The sequence below is a fragment of the Streptopelia decaocto genome, assembly GCF_964273445.1.
Source record: "Streptopelia decaocto genome assembly, chromosome: 1".
Lineage (NCBI taxonomy): Eukaryota > Metazoa > Chordata > Aves > Columbiformes > Columbidae > Streptopelia > Streptopelia decaocto.
The window spans coordinates 139,149,492-139,164,690 of NC_138663.1; the positions used below are offsets into that span (position 1 = coordinate 139,149,492).

The 15,199-nt window shown below is 45.5% G+C and overlaps 1 protein-coding gene across 1 annotated transcript; it reads right to left on the bottom strand.

Moving 5' to 3' along the window:
* Window positions 1-798: 798 nt before the first annotated feature.
* On the bottom strand, window positions 799-14,481 carry LOC309439577 (phospholipase A2-like; the record flags this gene model as incomplete). Its single annotated transcript, XM_082052303.1, has 4 exons — window positions 14,423-14,481; window positions 11,014-11,179; window positions 4,914-5,020; window positions 799-962 (listed from the first exon to the last, which is right to left on the bottom strand). Exons 1-4 carry the CDS (start codon window positions 14,463-14,465, stop codon window positions 799-801), a joined length of 480 nt encoding a protein of 159 aa, XP_081908429.1. The 5' UTR covers window positions 14,466-14,481.
* Window positions 14,482-15,199: the final 718 nt, after the last annotated feature.

Below are 15,199 nucleotides of genomic sequence, written 5' to 3' on the forward strand. Positions count from 1 at the left end.
AGGACAGTAGCATGTCAGCTCTGAACTGTGTGTGTCAGGTAAACAATATATTCTTTCTCAAAGTATGAGTGTGCCAACTAGTGAAAGTCAGAAACCCTTGCTGGCCTTGCAATGGCAATAGCCCACTGTAACTCTGCTTACTTTTGAATGTGCCTCAGAAGTGTCCCCCGTGCTGTGAGGCAGGAACATAAAGGACAAAACAGCTGGCTACATAAGCTAAGAAAAACACACCAACACCCCACAAGAAAGGATGGAGCCCTCCCCTGGGCCAGACTCTGCTTTCTCTTTTGGTAGAAGGCAGAACTCCTCCAAGCACAAATAAGGAATAAGGAGGCATCCATCCTCCCTCACTCTTCCTGCAGGTCCAGAAAAATGAAGTGGGTCACTTTGCTCCCAGACTGGCATGCTCTGGGCCTTTGAAGGCCAGTGTATCTTTCCAGAGAGATGGGTATTTTATTTTTTTACAAACTAGTCCAGCAGAAGTCCCTACATATTTTACAGATCATGTGCAAATGTGTGGAAGCTGAAGGTCAGGCAATGTGAAAAGGCAAAGAAGTCATTTGGTGTTGGGTAATGTGTTCTTACTGCACTTGCAGACCAAACGTTCTGTTTCTACAACGGCAGTGATCAGAGCAGGATCTTAACCTTATTTCAGCATATGTTTTACAACGTATCTCCTCTCCATAAACCCTGGCCTGATAGAAATTCTCTCACACTGGTGTTAGCTCTGGTAAAGTAAGTAAAATTTTATTCCAGCACCTTCAGATTCGAACGCTTAGAAGAAAGGTCCGAAAAAGACTATTCTGCTCCCCCATATCTGAAATGGCAGGTGGGATGAGTCTGTCCACATAAAAAGTCTGGCCAGAGTATGAAGTGTGGGTTGTACGGGGCTGCTCCCCAACACCTGGCTGCTTCTTGATCACACAGGCACGCCATTTTTTCACATCGATCTGTCAGGTTATCTGCAAAAGAAAATGTGAGTGGAGGATAAGAGATTCTGTATTGGAAAAAGGCAAGAAACAATTTTAAGAGGAACAATTCCCTGATAAAGCAATTCTTAGGGAACAGAGGCTGTGGGAGAAGGAATGGAAGGAAGAATGGAGGAAGGCCAACATGTCATGTTGTGTGTGGATCTGACCCTACCCTGTCCTGTCTCTGCCAACATGTCTGACCTTAACAGTGACCAAGAGCATCAGAAAGTAGCAGCTAAATGCAAATTGACAATATTTATAAAAATTTGCACAAAGCAGAGTGCTCCCCACTGCTAGAGCTGTGTGAACAATGGGGACTTAGTGCAGTGGCCAAAGATAAAAAAGAAAATTATTTTAGCTTAGCCTGGGCTAAAAACATTCCATTTTCCCTCAGTCAGTCAACTTCCCTTTTAACTCCTCGCTCTGCACATCAGACCAATTTTAAAAGAAAAAATGCTGCTTTGAAAGGAAGAGTCTCCCAGAGGGACATTTGGAAACTTGTGGACACAGAAGCACCCACTAGGCTTCCTTCACTTGTGCTCTGTGAGTTGCTCTTACATCTCTCTGATCACAGCAGAGGAGCCAAGGAATGGCACAGCAGGGCCAGGTACCTGATTTTTATGAGTCATCAGATAACAAAGCTGATCAAAATTCTATGTATGGAACTATTTATAATACAATTATATGGCTACATGACTAGGTAAGGACTATAAGGAACATCAGAGCAACTAGCTCAGGTGGCTACATTGCAAATGACTGATTTGGGGTTAATAAACCTTATCCCATCTTTGGTGGCTATAATGCAGCCCTTGGGCTAATATTATGTCAAAACATAGTGCCTTGTTTATTTGAGGCTGCTATTATAGATTATCTAAATCAAACCACTGCACTAGGCAAAGTTGAAAGTGTGACTTCATGCTGGTGCACATGGGATTAGCTCCAAAACCAACTGCAAAGAGTACAGGAATCTTTCCAGATTTCACTGGACTTTACTGGATCAGCCCTGTATCTGATGAATAAGAAAAGCCCATATGTATTAAGCTTTTCTGAAGAGAATCACATGTTTACCAGTAAAAAGTGTTTCACAGGTCTCACTGATGAGGACTCAGCACAATGTCCATTTTTTTCTTAGCTACCAGTCCTGCCTGATTTTCTCCCTGCCCTCTGCTCCTTGAGTTCTTCCTATGCTGTGTGAACCACTGTCAGTCTAATGTGAATACAAGAGTCTGGCTTGGCAGACATTTCTGTTAGAGCAGAATTGTTTTTTTGACCAGCACTCACAACTTATGGCCTTTTCTATATTCCAGATATTTATTGAATGGAATTCACCTACATGTGATGGCATGTCTGAACTGAAAAATACGGTTTTGCCATTTTTTTTCATTCCACGAACAAAACTGCCTGGCATTTGCGAAAGGAAGAGAAGTCTGAGGTAAAAATGAGTTTCTGTTTTATTTACCTGAAAATATCTGTGTTTATGGTACAGTGCCAGGCAACAGGCTTTTACTTCCTCTTGCATAAAAAGGAAAGGACACTGCAAGCAGATCTGCTTCTAATGTTTCTGGACATCATTACCCTAGGCCCGGAAAGCACGCCTGGAAATTTAATTCTTCACCTCTTTTGTTTGAATGAGAGCAGACATTATATCTTCGCACCTCAGTAAAACCTGCTGTGGGTAGGAAATTTGCCTTCAGAGTGCATTTCTACTGTTTGTCCCCACAGGGGATGTCAGGGGAAGCAAAGCCTGCTGAGGGCTTGTGGAGACTGGTTGGTGGATGCTTCTCAGGCCTTGCCTGGACATCAGTTAAGAAATTAATGGCATTTGATTAACTAATGTTTGTTACCCAGGTTGGAGCAACGGCAGCCCTGTGCACTCTCGCAGGACATACTTTGCACACATCTCATAGACTCGATAATGCGTCTTACATCAGCAACTAGGACTGTTACTTCATAGCAAAATGAAACAGGATTTCTTTTTGAATATACAAATAGCTAGCAGAAAAAATCAGCCAGTTGTGGGAATATGGGTAAGTGGGAGGGAGAGCCGCTATACGTTAAAGCAACGCATTCCTTTGCCAGCACTTCCTATTTAATAGGTTGTCTGGCACTTGGAAAAGAGCAACTGCAGATGTGTTGTGCCACATCCTGTATCTGCTGACACATTTTCAGCTGCTGGAGAGGCTGATGATTACACCAGTAGAACATGGTCTTCTGACAAGGTAGAAAGAGTCTTTTAATGTTCCAGCAAGCAGCTTTGATGCTATGGGGACAGTTTTACTCTTGCATGTTTCTTTTCAAACTTTTCAAGCATTCTACCATGGATTTTACCATTAGGGACATTTTTGAGACTTAGAAATAGAAGTGACAGATTCTATGACTCAAGTAATCTGGTGTATGTCAAAACAAACTGGTGCGAGCCACTGATGGGCTGTGACTGTGCAATTCAAGACCTTGACTGGGTATCAGCTGTAGGGCTGAGCACAGCCTACACTCGCTGTATGCCTGCGACACTCAGGAGCATTCAATTCTGCAAGCTTCAGAATCCCTGCTGGAGCCCCAGGGCAGAGGTAGATATGCAGGATGATGCCCTAATTAACCTTTCTTGCAGCCATGCATAAGAGCATGGCCCTTCTCTAGTAGTACATAATGGTAGAATCATAGAATGGTCTGAGCTGTAAGGGACCCACAAGGATCATTGTGTCCAACTCCTGTTCTGGCACAGGACAACCCCCATATTCACCCTATGTGTCTGAGGGTGTTGTCCAATTGCTTCTTGAACACTGTCAGGCTTGGGGCCGTGACACCTCCCTGGGGAGCCTGTTCCAGTGCTCCACCACCCTCCGGGTGAAGAACTTTTTTCTAATGTCCAACCTAAACCTCCCCTGGCGCATCTTCCTGCCATTCCCTTGGGTTATGTCATTGGTGACAAAAGAGAATCAGCGCCTGCCCCAACTCCTCCCCTTGTGAGGAAGCTGTAGCTGCCATGAGGTCTCCTTGCAGACTCTTCCTGTCCAGGCTGAACAAACCAAGTGACTTTAGCTGCTCCTCATATGGCTTCCTCTCCAAACTCTTCACCAACTTTGTAGTCCTCTTCTGGACGTTCTCCAGCAGCTTTATATCCTTTTTATCCTGTGGCACCCAGACCCGCACGCAGTGCTCCAGGTGAGGCTGCACCAGTGCAGAGCAGAGCGGGACAATCACCTCCCTCGCCCGGCTGGCAATGCTGTGCTTGATGCAACCCAGGACATAGGTGGCCCTCTTGGTTGCCAGGGACACTGTCGGTTCATGTTCAACTTGTCATTGACCAGAACCCCCAAATCCCGGTTGCCCTTCTTGAAGATTGGGATGTTTTCCAGGTTCCAGTCAACTGGCACCTCTCCATATTCCCAAGAGTGTTGAAAAATCACGGAGATAGGTCTCGCTATGACATCAGCCAGCTCTCAGTACCCTCAGATGAATCCCATCAGGGATTTTTACATATGGTAAGTAAAAAAGTGAACAGTTCTGCTGGAGGGAGGGCCAAAACTGCCAGGGGAGGACCACCTCTGCAGACCACTGCACAGCTGTGGGAAGGTGACTGTGAGGAACAGGCAATATGGGTGGGCAGAGAGCCTCCAGTCATCTGCATCCTTGCCAAACAGAGATGGTTTGTCGGCTCCATGGCCCCCACTCCCACTCTTCAGACTGGAGAGGACTCATTACCTGGAAAGAGTGATGCTGGGGCTCCAGCATTCCTCCCAGCTCCAGGTCAGGACTCTAGGCAAGCCTAGTGTTTCTGACAAGGGATGGGAAGAGAGCTCAGAGAACAGTCGCTCCCTAAAGCAGCTTTAAAAACAGCTCAGCATACACAGACCTACCTCTGAGAGCCACAAAACTCTTCAGTCAGCCTAGCCAGCGGAGGAGGGAGCAAAACAAACCCGACGCGAGCCAGCATTTCCTTACCACACCGCACAGCGTTCTGCTCACACTCCCACTGGTACCGCTGAACCTTGGGGTTGCAGCCTTCTTTCTCTGCCTTGTCGTAGCAGCAGTCGTGCCTGTGGCAGCACCTGCGAGAGAATAAAAGGGAAAGTTTGGGCACCCTCCTGCATCCTGCATGTTTTGCTCAAGGGTGTTTGCATGTACTCCAGGAGTGCTCCACTCATGCCCCAGTCATAGCAGCAATGTTTGCCTCAGCCTGTCAGTAAATTGTCTGTTGAGGAACCAAGCGTCTTGGCATCTCCATGAAAGCTCACATGGCTCAGGACCTCATTAATGCCTAATTTGCTCCCATGACCATTGTGCTTCTTTCTCCAAGCTTTTGCCCTCAGAAAGGCAGGTGTGGACAATACATGGTAATCCCACAGAAAGGGAGCTGAAATTTTCCTACAAGGTACATTGATTGTGGCTCACCAGCTTAGGCTTAGACCAACCTCAGAATTTGGAGTCAGGATGGTTTTTGCTTTGTTCAGCATCACCAAGCAGCTTCATCTTTTCAGTTCACCTGGACCTGCCACGTGCTCTTTGGCCCATCCAGTTTCTGAGGCTACAAACCCATCAGCCTCAAAGTTAACTTCAGATCCCTAAATGTTAACATCCACATTTAAGGCGTTTCTCTATAACGCCTTTAGGCATGTCTGGGGCACAGTTCACATTATCAGACTGAAGAGAGCTAACAGAGGTGAAAAACATTGCATGTGAAAGTGCAATTACTTTTCATTGACCATAGAGGGAATTGAGGGTGACTAGCTTAGCTGACGATATCCACCCTGCAGACTAGTCAGTGAGATAATTTCCACAATTGACTATTTCTGGATTTATAGGAAAACCTGACCACACTTGAATTTTATTCTGGTAGTTTAGTGACTCAAAATATGTCAAGAAAAGATTCAGCACATCCTCTGCCTGATAAAAGAGGGTGTTTCAGCAAGAATGCAAGGTCAGAAGCTGGATCCAGAGAGGAGTAATCTGCATTTCCAGAAGCTGTCCCTGAAAGATCACAGGGACATTATAGAGAAACAACTCTACTAAGTGGGAAGCATTGAGGCAGGCTGATCTTAGGGATAAATGAAGAGCCCACAGCTTTTAGAGAAGTTCTTGAGTCTTAGATGGGAATGTCTTCAAGAGTTTGATGAGCTGATCAAAAGGGAGCATGGCTGTGCTGGCTGCCCATGAATTACTAAATCCAGTTGAAGACCTTGATTGTTAGCTTCAAGGCCTGAGGCCAGCGTACCTGAAAAGCCAATAGAAGTCTGGGATGCATTGTTATATCCCTCTGGAAAAGTGAAACAATCCTATAAGAAGGATAAAGGTTCCTTGTGCAGGAAGTGGGGCTTCTCTGGTGACCCATCAGGAGCTGTCAGTACCTTATCTGAGAGCTCAGGAACATCACAATCTTCATTACCTTCTGCTGCAGGAGGATTTTGTCCTTTTAGAAATTGGTTTACAGATATGAGGCTGGTGATTTGTGTGATAAAACCCTGGAAAAAAAATTTGAAGTGCCAAGAAGATCTACCAGTGACTCAAATTCTAATAAAGTGACTGGAACTAAATCAGGTGAATCATGTGAAAGATAAAACAGAATCAGACCAGTCAGATCAAATTCAGCCTTCAAGTAGCCCTTGTGATAACATACAGGCTGGATTTAGTCCAGTGTGCTTTCCCTACTCATTGGGCTCCTGATTAAGTAGTTAAAGTAGCAATTTAATCCCACAGATGAGTCTGCAAACTAGATGCCATTTTTTTCTTGGCTTGCAAAGATGAAACCTGTGTGATGATTACAACCGAACTATTCACTGCATTATGAAACCTAGAAATACAAGTTAGCAGTAGCAGACTAGTGTCACCCTACATGCTGCCTCCACAAAGGACCTCAGGATGGGAATAAGCCCTATAGGTTACACATAGCTTGAAGCTTTCCCAGAAGGAGTTACAGCAATTGCTATAATTGAGTAGAGTTTATTCAGCCAAGCTGCTTTTGTTGGGTACAATGGCAGTAACAGGCTGTGAGTCAGATCTCTTGTTGGTCTGGTAATGCCTCCCTCCTCAGCTTGTCCTGAAGAGGCTGGAAGAGAAAGGAGAGAAGAAATTGCAGGCTTGTGGATGGTGTGAAAGTCTCGACTTTCTCCAATGTTTGAGTCCCTGTGCAATGTGTCGTAAGATATGACAGAGATGGACTGAGCTACAACTGGGGTGTGTGTCATCTGGAAGAGCTGCTGTAGCCTAGGGCATCCTGGCTGACGCACCTGAAGCTGCAGAGCAGGCCCATCATTGGTGTCCCGTATATGGGACAAGAGGGCATGGTGGAGAGCCACAAATCAAGCTGAGCTGAGGCAGAGTGCCAGCTGTGGAAACAGCAGGGTTTGTGAGGTCTGGGGAGTGAATCAGTAGTCAAATTAGTAATGCTAGTGTTAGTGATGGAGGAGTGTGGGGAGGAGGAACAATATGAAGGTAGATAGACAAAGGGAGGAGTTAGGAGCCTGTGTGCCAAGGGAATGAAATTGCTCTTCATGGAGAGACAGAGGAAACAAACAGAAAAAGAGGTAGAGGAAGTGAGAACAGATATTGGGGGAGGCAAAAGATAGTCTGTGAATCAGGCAAGGACAAGTAAATGAGCTCTGGAGAGGTGTGCTAGCGAGCTGTGAGAACTCACTGCTCCTTAGCTGGCTTGGCAAAATCAGGGGGATTGCATAAATTCTGCAGGACCACAGGTTCTCGGGCACAGTTCTGCTTCTCCTTACCCCAGTTCCTCCTGATGATATCCATAACTGTAGCAGGATGACATGTAGCTTACACCAAGACAAAGCGAGAAGACTTTGGCTCGTATTTTACAAATACCTCTTTCAGACACGCTGAAAGAAGTGCCAGGGTGTGAAGGCTGAGGAAACCTATCGTTGTCCTTTGCCACCTTCACATGGTCTCCTCCTGTCTGCAAATACCCTTTCCTGCACCTGGGTCAGCTCATGGTGTCCAGCTTTTCAATAACCTGCTAACATTAAGTTAGACCCACACAAACAGAGCTGGCCAACACTATGGCAGAGCACCCATCAACAGGTATGGAAAACAAATAAAACTCTGTCTTCTAGTTAGCAAGCAACATATTCATCACGTCTGGGCTACCAGACGGCCCTAATGGCTACAGACAGCTCAGCTGGCCTGCCAGGATCCTCTGCCCAGACCCCTGCTGTTTAGCAAATGTCATTAAGGTAAGAATTTGTCACATTGTGTTGGTCGGGTTAACAGCACAGTCACCGCTGTGTGTCCTTTTGTTTTGCTTTAACTCAGCAACTGAGAGGAAATCTTAGTCTTCCCTATGAGTTTGCCAGGACTTAGATGAGCCATGTATGCCACCCTGCCTTTCACAACATTCGGTATTTTCAGGAAGATGCTGAGTGCCTTCAGGTCCTGCTTTAATAAATGGGAGCTGCAGCAATCCAGGGGAACAGAAGGGGGAAGGAGAAAAAAATCTATTGACTTTATGCGGAAGAGATGCCACTATGTCTTGAAGTGATAGGACTGTGAGAGCAGAACAAAAAGGAAAAGGTAATTACTGAAAATGCCACATCAAAGTCAGTCTGTGGAATAAACCTCATAAAAGGATTACCCACTCAATGGCTTTTTTTCTTTTCCTATGAAAGAGAGGTGCTTACAAGCACTCTAGCCCTGTCTAGACAGATTGACTGAATCAGTCAGAAGAAAATTACTCCTTTTGTAAGGGTCTCAGTAACAAACCTAAAAGTGTCAACGTGAGTAATTTCAAACAGTGTTTGTCACTCGCAGCCATTAGTTTTGCCACTCCACTTATTTCTTTTTTAGAATGGCAAATATGGAAAAGAATACAGTCACTTTGGCAGGCACAGGGAACTCAGCCAGACTCATTTTTGCAGTAGTTCTCAGAAACAGATATAAAAAGATTTATCTAGCAAAAATAAAGTGGAAATTTTTAGGGCTAGATCTAGTGGGGCATTACCTATTCTCCCTAGCTGAGAACCTAACTTAAAACATTTCTGGTTTTTTTGTGTGGTTTTTTTTGGTTGGTTTTAGTTTTTTTTTTCAGCCAAGTGTTGCAGCTAAAGAACAATTATGAATTCACTTAAAGGATCAAGCTTCTGTTTTACAAACTATCTGGTATTGTGAGGCATTTACAGTTGCAGAGTCCCATTTTCTGCCATGAGGATTAAATCCATGTCCCATGGAAATCATACAGTGACAGAAACACTAGATGATAAACACATGGCCATATTTTACTCTCCCTGTTTTTCAGAAGTGCTGACCACTTCCATCTCCCAGAGCCACTTAAACTTGGGGGTCACTCAGCCTATGTGGAAAACAGCTTTTAGGTGACTCCACTGAACACTTCGGTAAAAGAAGCACTGCAGATTAGTGAAGTCATGTTTTACTTTAAAGGCCTGCTTATGAGAACTTGTAAAAGGCTAACAAAAATAATAGTCACCTTACAGATGCTGTTGTAGATGGTGATAATCAGGTCAAGAGATAATACTGGAAAATAAAACAAATCTCTGCGCTGAAATCTCTACACTTTGTAGGTAGTTACTCATCATTTGTAAGTCTCATATTGACTGTTTCATAGATGAATATTTCATAGGTACAAAACAGGGACATGAACAAGAGGGAATTGGCAGTGAAATGTCTCACTCTGCTAATTTTAAAGAAGACTTGCTCTTCATGCCCATAGAGGAGTTGGTCTTTAACTTTGCATCTTCCTTTTTTTCCCTTTTCCTATCCTACCAATTCAGCAAAGTTTGGTTTTGTAGCAATGTGAAATGTCTCCAACAGCTGGGCATTCTGGAAATTTGGGTCCAGAGAAGAGCAACAAGACTGGTGAAGGGACTTGAACACAAGACCTATGGGGAGAGGCTGAGGGAGCTGGGGTTGTTTAATCTGGAGGAGGCTTAGAGGTGACCTCATCACTCTCTATAACTACCTGAAGGGAAGTTATAGCCAGGTGGGGATTGGTCTCTTCTCCCAGGCAGTTAGCAATAGGACAAGGGGGCATGGGCTTAAACTCTGCCAGGGGAAATTTAGGCTGGATATCAGAAAGAAATTCTTTACAGAGAGAGTGGTCAGGCATTGGAATGGCCTGCCCAGGGAGGTGGTGGACTTGCCGTCCCTGGAGGTTTTTAAACTGAGATTGGACGTGGCACTTAGTGCCATGATCTAGTAAATGGACTGGAGTTGGACCAAGGGTTGGACTTGACGATCTCTGAGGTCTTTTCCACCCAGCTGATTCTGTGATTCTGTGAAAGCTCAGTTTCCTTCCCAGTGAGCGGTACAGTGCCTTCACCCTCACTAAATTCTGTGTTTGCTTATCAGTAACACCAGGAAAGTATACTGTAGAAAAAGACAGACTTGTGTGCTCTGTCTTTGAGGTTTAGAATGAGACAAGATTGCAAATAACAGACTCAGAGCACACAAGAGTCCTCCATGCTCAAGGTTTACATGTATGCTAATTGCAAAGTACAAGAAAGAAACCTGTGATGGCAACACCTTCTAGATTCATTGCACTTAGCCTTGGGAATAACAAGCACAGGATAGGGGAAATAACACCCTGCTCTCCCATGGTGGCATTCTTCCTTGGTTCAGTGTGAGCTAACAGGCAATGAAGGCAACAGGGTTGGTTAATCCTTGCAATGATCTGTACTGTTTCCCAGAGTTTAAACAATAATATTCCCATCACTGCGATTTTCAGGAACTGGGTGAAATAATCTTCCAAATACCTTGATCACTCCTCTTTATTCAGGCAGGGCTTGCTCTCTATGAATAAACATGCAGCTCTTTCAGGAAATCATATCCTGCTTTCTCCTTTGCTGTCCACCCCACATAGTAAAAAGTGTCAAGAGCTTTGGTCTCATCCAGAAAGTGGCTAAACCCTTCTTCAAACCCCAAGAGACATGTGAGTCCTCACTCACAATTCCTTAGTGCTGTTCATATATACTAAGAAGTTGCCTCTCCACAAGGCAGCAACCAGTCCGTGGAGTCACAGTAGTACAAACAGGGAGGAGATCTGCACTGCTTCTGGACACATAGTTGAGGTTCTTCTTACCAGTCTGTTTTATCTTTAGGCCAGCCTCGTCCTCCCAGTCCACAGTAGCACCCATAGCCAATATATGCCAAGGGAGACCGTCCCGTGCCACACGATATAGCTCCTGCCAATTCGATGATTCCTCGGGTGTGCAGTGAATGGGATTTTCCTAGAGCATCTTTCCAAACTGCAAAGACAGAACATGGATTAAACAAAGAGACATGGATTAAATATGCCTGACGCTGATTTTCTTAAAATCCTTAAAGGGGAAATTTTTTTGGTCCTGACTGGTTGGTAGGGTGCAGCCTTGACAGTCTAATTAGCCTTTATTAGACATTCACCCTACAAAGGGGACTCTGCAGGGGCCTTACCTGAGGGCTGGGCTTCTGCAGGGGCCTTACCTGAGGGCTGGGCTATCCAGGAGGTGGATGCTCAGGGAGTTCAGTTCATGGAACACTTACTAGCTCTGCTCTGCCAGTGTGTAATTGCAGCTATATTGCATCTGGGAGCAGAGTGCACAGTTTTTGCACATCACAGAGCCCATGCTGTTAAGTGTTGCAGGGCCTGTGCCAGCACCGTGCAGAGCCAGCTGGGCTTTGCTGTACCCAAGAGCTCCCAAACCTGGGAAAGCTTGCTAGCTACACTGTGATCCCAAATGGGACAGGGAACAGCAGAAAAAAAAGCACACAGTCAGTCCTAATCTGGGCTCTACAGAAAAAAGTGATTTCTATGTTGCCCAAGATGTCTTATATTAACTGAGTTTCATCTCCTATTTATGATATTTTAACCCATTTTCCAGACGGCAAAGAGCTAACAGTACTATGAATTTTCATACAGGGATGGCTACAAGTCCCTGAGTCCATAAGGTATCCTTTGTCAAGGATCAAGTGCCTACATTAGCCAAGATATATGTGTATTTGCTTTCTTTTGAGCATTTGAAAGTGTTGGCAACACTTACATCCACTTCCGCTTTCACATTCCATTTAAGCTGTAACATTAAGTTGGCTGCATTAATTTGGGAAAAAAAAAATAAAAGGAGCTTTGTGTCAGCTGAAGCGTGCGGGTAGCCACCCAAGCCAGCCTGGACTTTTTTGAGTTACAAGTCTTTCAAACAGTGTTGTGATTTCACATCTTAATTCTCAACTTTTTTAAAAACCACAGACCCTACCTTGCAGTAACTGTTATGGAAACCAAGAGTACCCTGCCCTTAATACTCAAACCACTATGATGCTCAGCTGTGAACACTGATGCTTATCATGCTAATGATAGTAACAGATAGGAGTATTTACTACATAGGTGTACTGTGAAGGACCAAGTGTGCTTTGCGCTGTTCTATCATGCATGGCAAATGCTCACCAGTAGCATCAAACCCCTCAGACTGACTACCTAACTCATGTGCTCATCCCACCCATGCAGAGCCACCCCAAAAATAAAAGCCTGCTGAAATGGGGGGACTTTGCAGCACAGTTGGATGGAGAGGGAGGTGGCACCTGGGAGCTGGGAACCCACCACTGAAGTTGCTTTGCCGCCTGCCCCCACCTATTGCAGCACACTTGACCTCTTCAAAATGCTGTGCAAACACAGACAATTAATCCCCTAAACCACCCAAGGACTCAATACTATTATTAAAACAGTTGCTTTCCTTTTAAATCTTGCCTCTAATCCCCTTGCTTGGGTCTCTCCCTGAATCTCCTGGGCTGGCTCGCCCTCCCAGCCTGATCCAAACTCCCACTGAGGACAAGGAGGGTTTCTCCCCATGAAGGACAAGGCAGGGCTTTGCTCCCGCTCTGCAGTCTGAGCCCTCAGCAGGAACAAGTGCTGCCCTCCACCATTTTTGCCTCTGTGGTCAGTGTGTCAGGCAGTCCCATCATGGGGTTTTACACAGCCTCCTTATGTTTCCCAGAGCATTCCTTGGGGATTAATGCACATTCCTGAAAAAGTAACTGCTCTGCTCACCTGAACAGTGCTTGAGTGTTTGGGATTCGTGCTAAAAACACATTAGGCAGGTGTTATTTGAGACTAAAGAGATGAGCTATTTCCCTTGTCTAAACAATGGGGGCTCCAGAGTTAGAAGTGGGCTCAGCTCTCAGGCACTTCATGGGAAATTACAAGCAGTGAGCTGCTCTGGATTTTAGGTTAAAAATCATGCTTTTTCAACCTGTTGCAGTTTGCAGACTCTGAAAATGTTCCAATGGAGACAAAATCTTCTTTGTAGGCATTCAGGCCTCCTGATGAGCAGCTTGCATTTTTTTTTTTGCTGTCTTTTGCTGACCTCTTAAGCCAGATCCACTGGACTTGGTCTGTTGGCTGCTTGCTGAAAAAAGCTGAGGCTGGTGTAAGGTAACTGCACCTCACCCAAAAGAAGAAAGGCCATTCTTCTCTTGGGGATATCTCTGAGGATCAAGGAACTGTAATTACAGTGTAGAGCTGCTCATGAAAGCGGAGAGAAAGCCCCAAGGGGAATTGAGCCCAAATGACGGTGCTTAGGGCTGCGTGCTCTGCAAGAGCTTGAAATAACGTGGGCACCCAGGCAGCCTCTGATGTCCCTGTTCCATTCCTTGAAAGCTGGCTGGGTTTTGAGCCAGTGGTGGGTCATTGCAGCTGAGAGGTCACCTCCAGCCAAGTATGTTTCAATATTCAGGTACACAGCTAATAACTTGACTGTGAACTGAAATTGCCTTTTCTGTGCTAGGCAGACAAGCCAATGCAGCTGGGAAAACCTTGAAAAAATCTAAGCCTCGATAGCACTTAGTCACATCTCTCATTTGGAGTATGTCCAGTCATTAGTTTTACTACTGATGGGACATCTTAGCAGAGAACATACCTGCAGGGAGGTGAGTGGAGGTGGGTCTGACAACTTACACTTTCTATTTCCTGCTTAAACAGGCAGCCTTTGCTGTAGATTAAGGCAAGGTCTGGGGTTTCATTTTAAAGCTGTACTGCAGATACAACCTCAGACCTGTCAATTTAGTGTCGTGTTGCCCCTGTGTGCAGGGGCTTTATGTTAGCAGACACTTATGACTTCTTTAAACAGGCTTTTAAAAATGAATTTAAATTCAGATGAATTAAAAACTGCTTATGCCACAGTCAGTGGTATAAAAAGAGGGTCTTTCTTTGAAGAAACACAGACGCCAGCAACTTTGGAGCAGAAAAGACACAAAGAACTAGCCTAAAAGAAAAAGACCCATGTTTATACAGCCCCAGCTATGTAAACCATCAGGGAAGCAAAGCGAGCAGGCAGCTCAATTACTTACACAGCCCCTCACTGTAAGGTTGAAAAGAGTCAAGCAACCCTTTTTTTTTTTTCTCAGTTGGCCAAACCCCACCGAGGTGCCTGCTGAGAAGCAGGCAAAGCTGATGGCAAGGGGGGAGGCTGTCCCGGTATGGGGGGAGGCACGGGGAGCGAGAGGGACCCAGAGGCGGTACTCACCTCCCTGAAGCAGCATCAGCATCAGCAGCAGGCGAGAGCCCATGGGCAGGTCACTCTTGTGCTCCTCTACACCGCCGGAGGTTCAGCCGCCGGGACGGCCAGCAGCACTTTGCCGCGCTGCCAAATGAGCTGAGGTCTGGGTGTGCTTAACAGTCCTCTGAGTTGCTGCTGCTCCAGGGTTTATATAGACATGGCTCTGTGCCCGTCTGAAGTGAAACACCCTCTTCTGCCACCTCCCTGAGCCCCAGCCCGGGTCCAGACTGTCCCCACAGCTGGCTCCTTGCTGCTCGGGGAGAGGGTGAGGGCTGGCTCTGTTTGCCCAGCATCGCCTTTGGGAGGGAGGGGCTGCTGGAAGGGCATTAGGCTGGTGGCCCCGGGGACAGCCCGAGACACCCAGGCACTAAGCTGGGCTCCTTCTTTAAGCTGTTTGCTTACAGACCCTGGTTAACCTCTGAGTAGCTGTGGAAAAGGGAAGCCTGAAACCAGGCTTTCTGCGGCTTGGGCTTGTTGCTGTGGCATCCACTTGGCAAGGATTTTCTCTTTTTATAGATCACTCTTTCCAGGGTAATTTTAAAAAAAATTATATTATTTTGAGACTGATTATTTTTCATGTTTAAAAAAGAAGAGACAAAACTATAAAAATCCAACAGAAAGAATACTGTTAGATGCAAGTATCTAATTATAAACAGACCAACAGAGCTAATTCTGTGCCACTCCTGAAGGAAAAATACCTTCTCAGCCTGCTGCTGCACCTGACCAAGACCAATTAATTTCCTG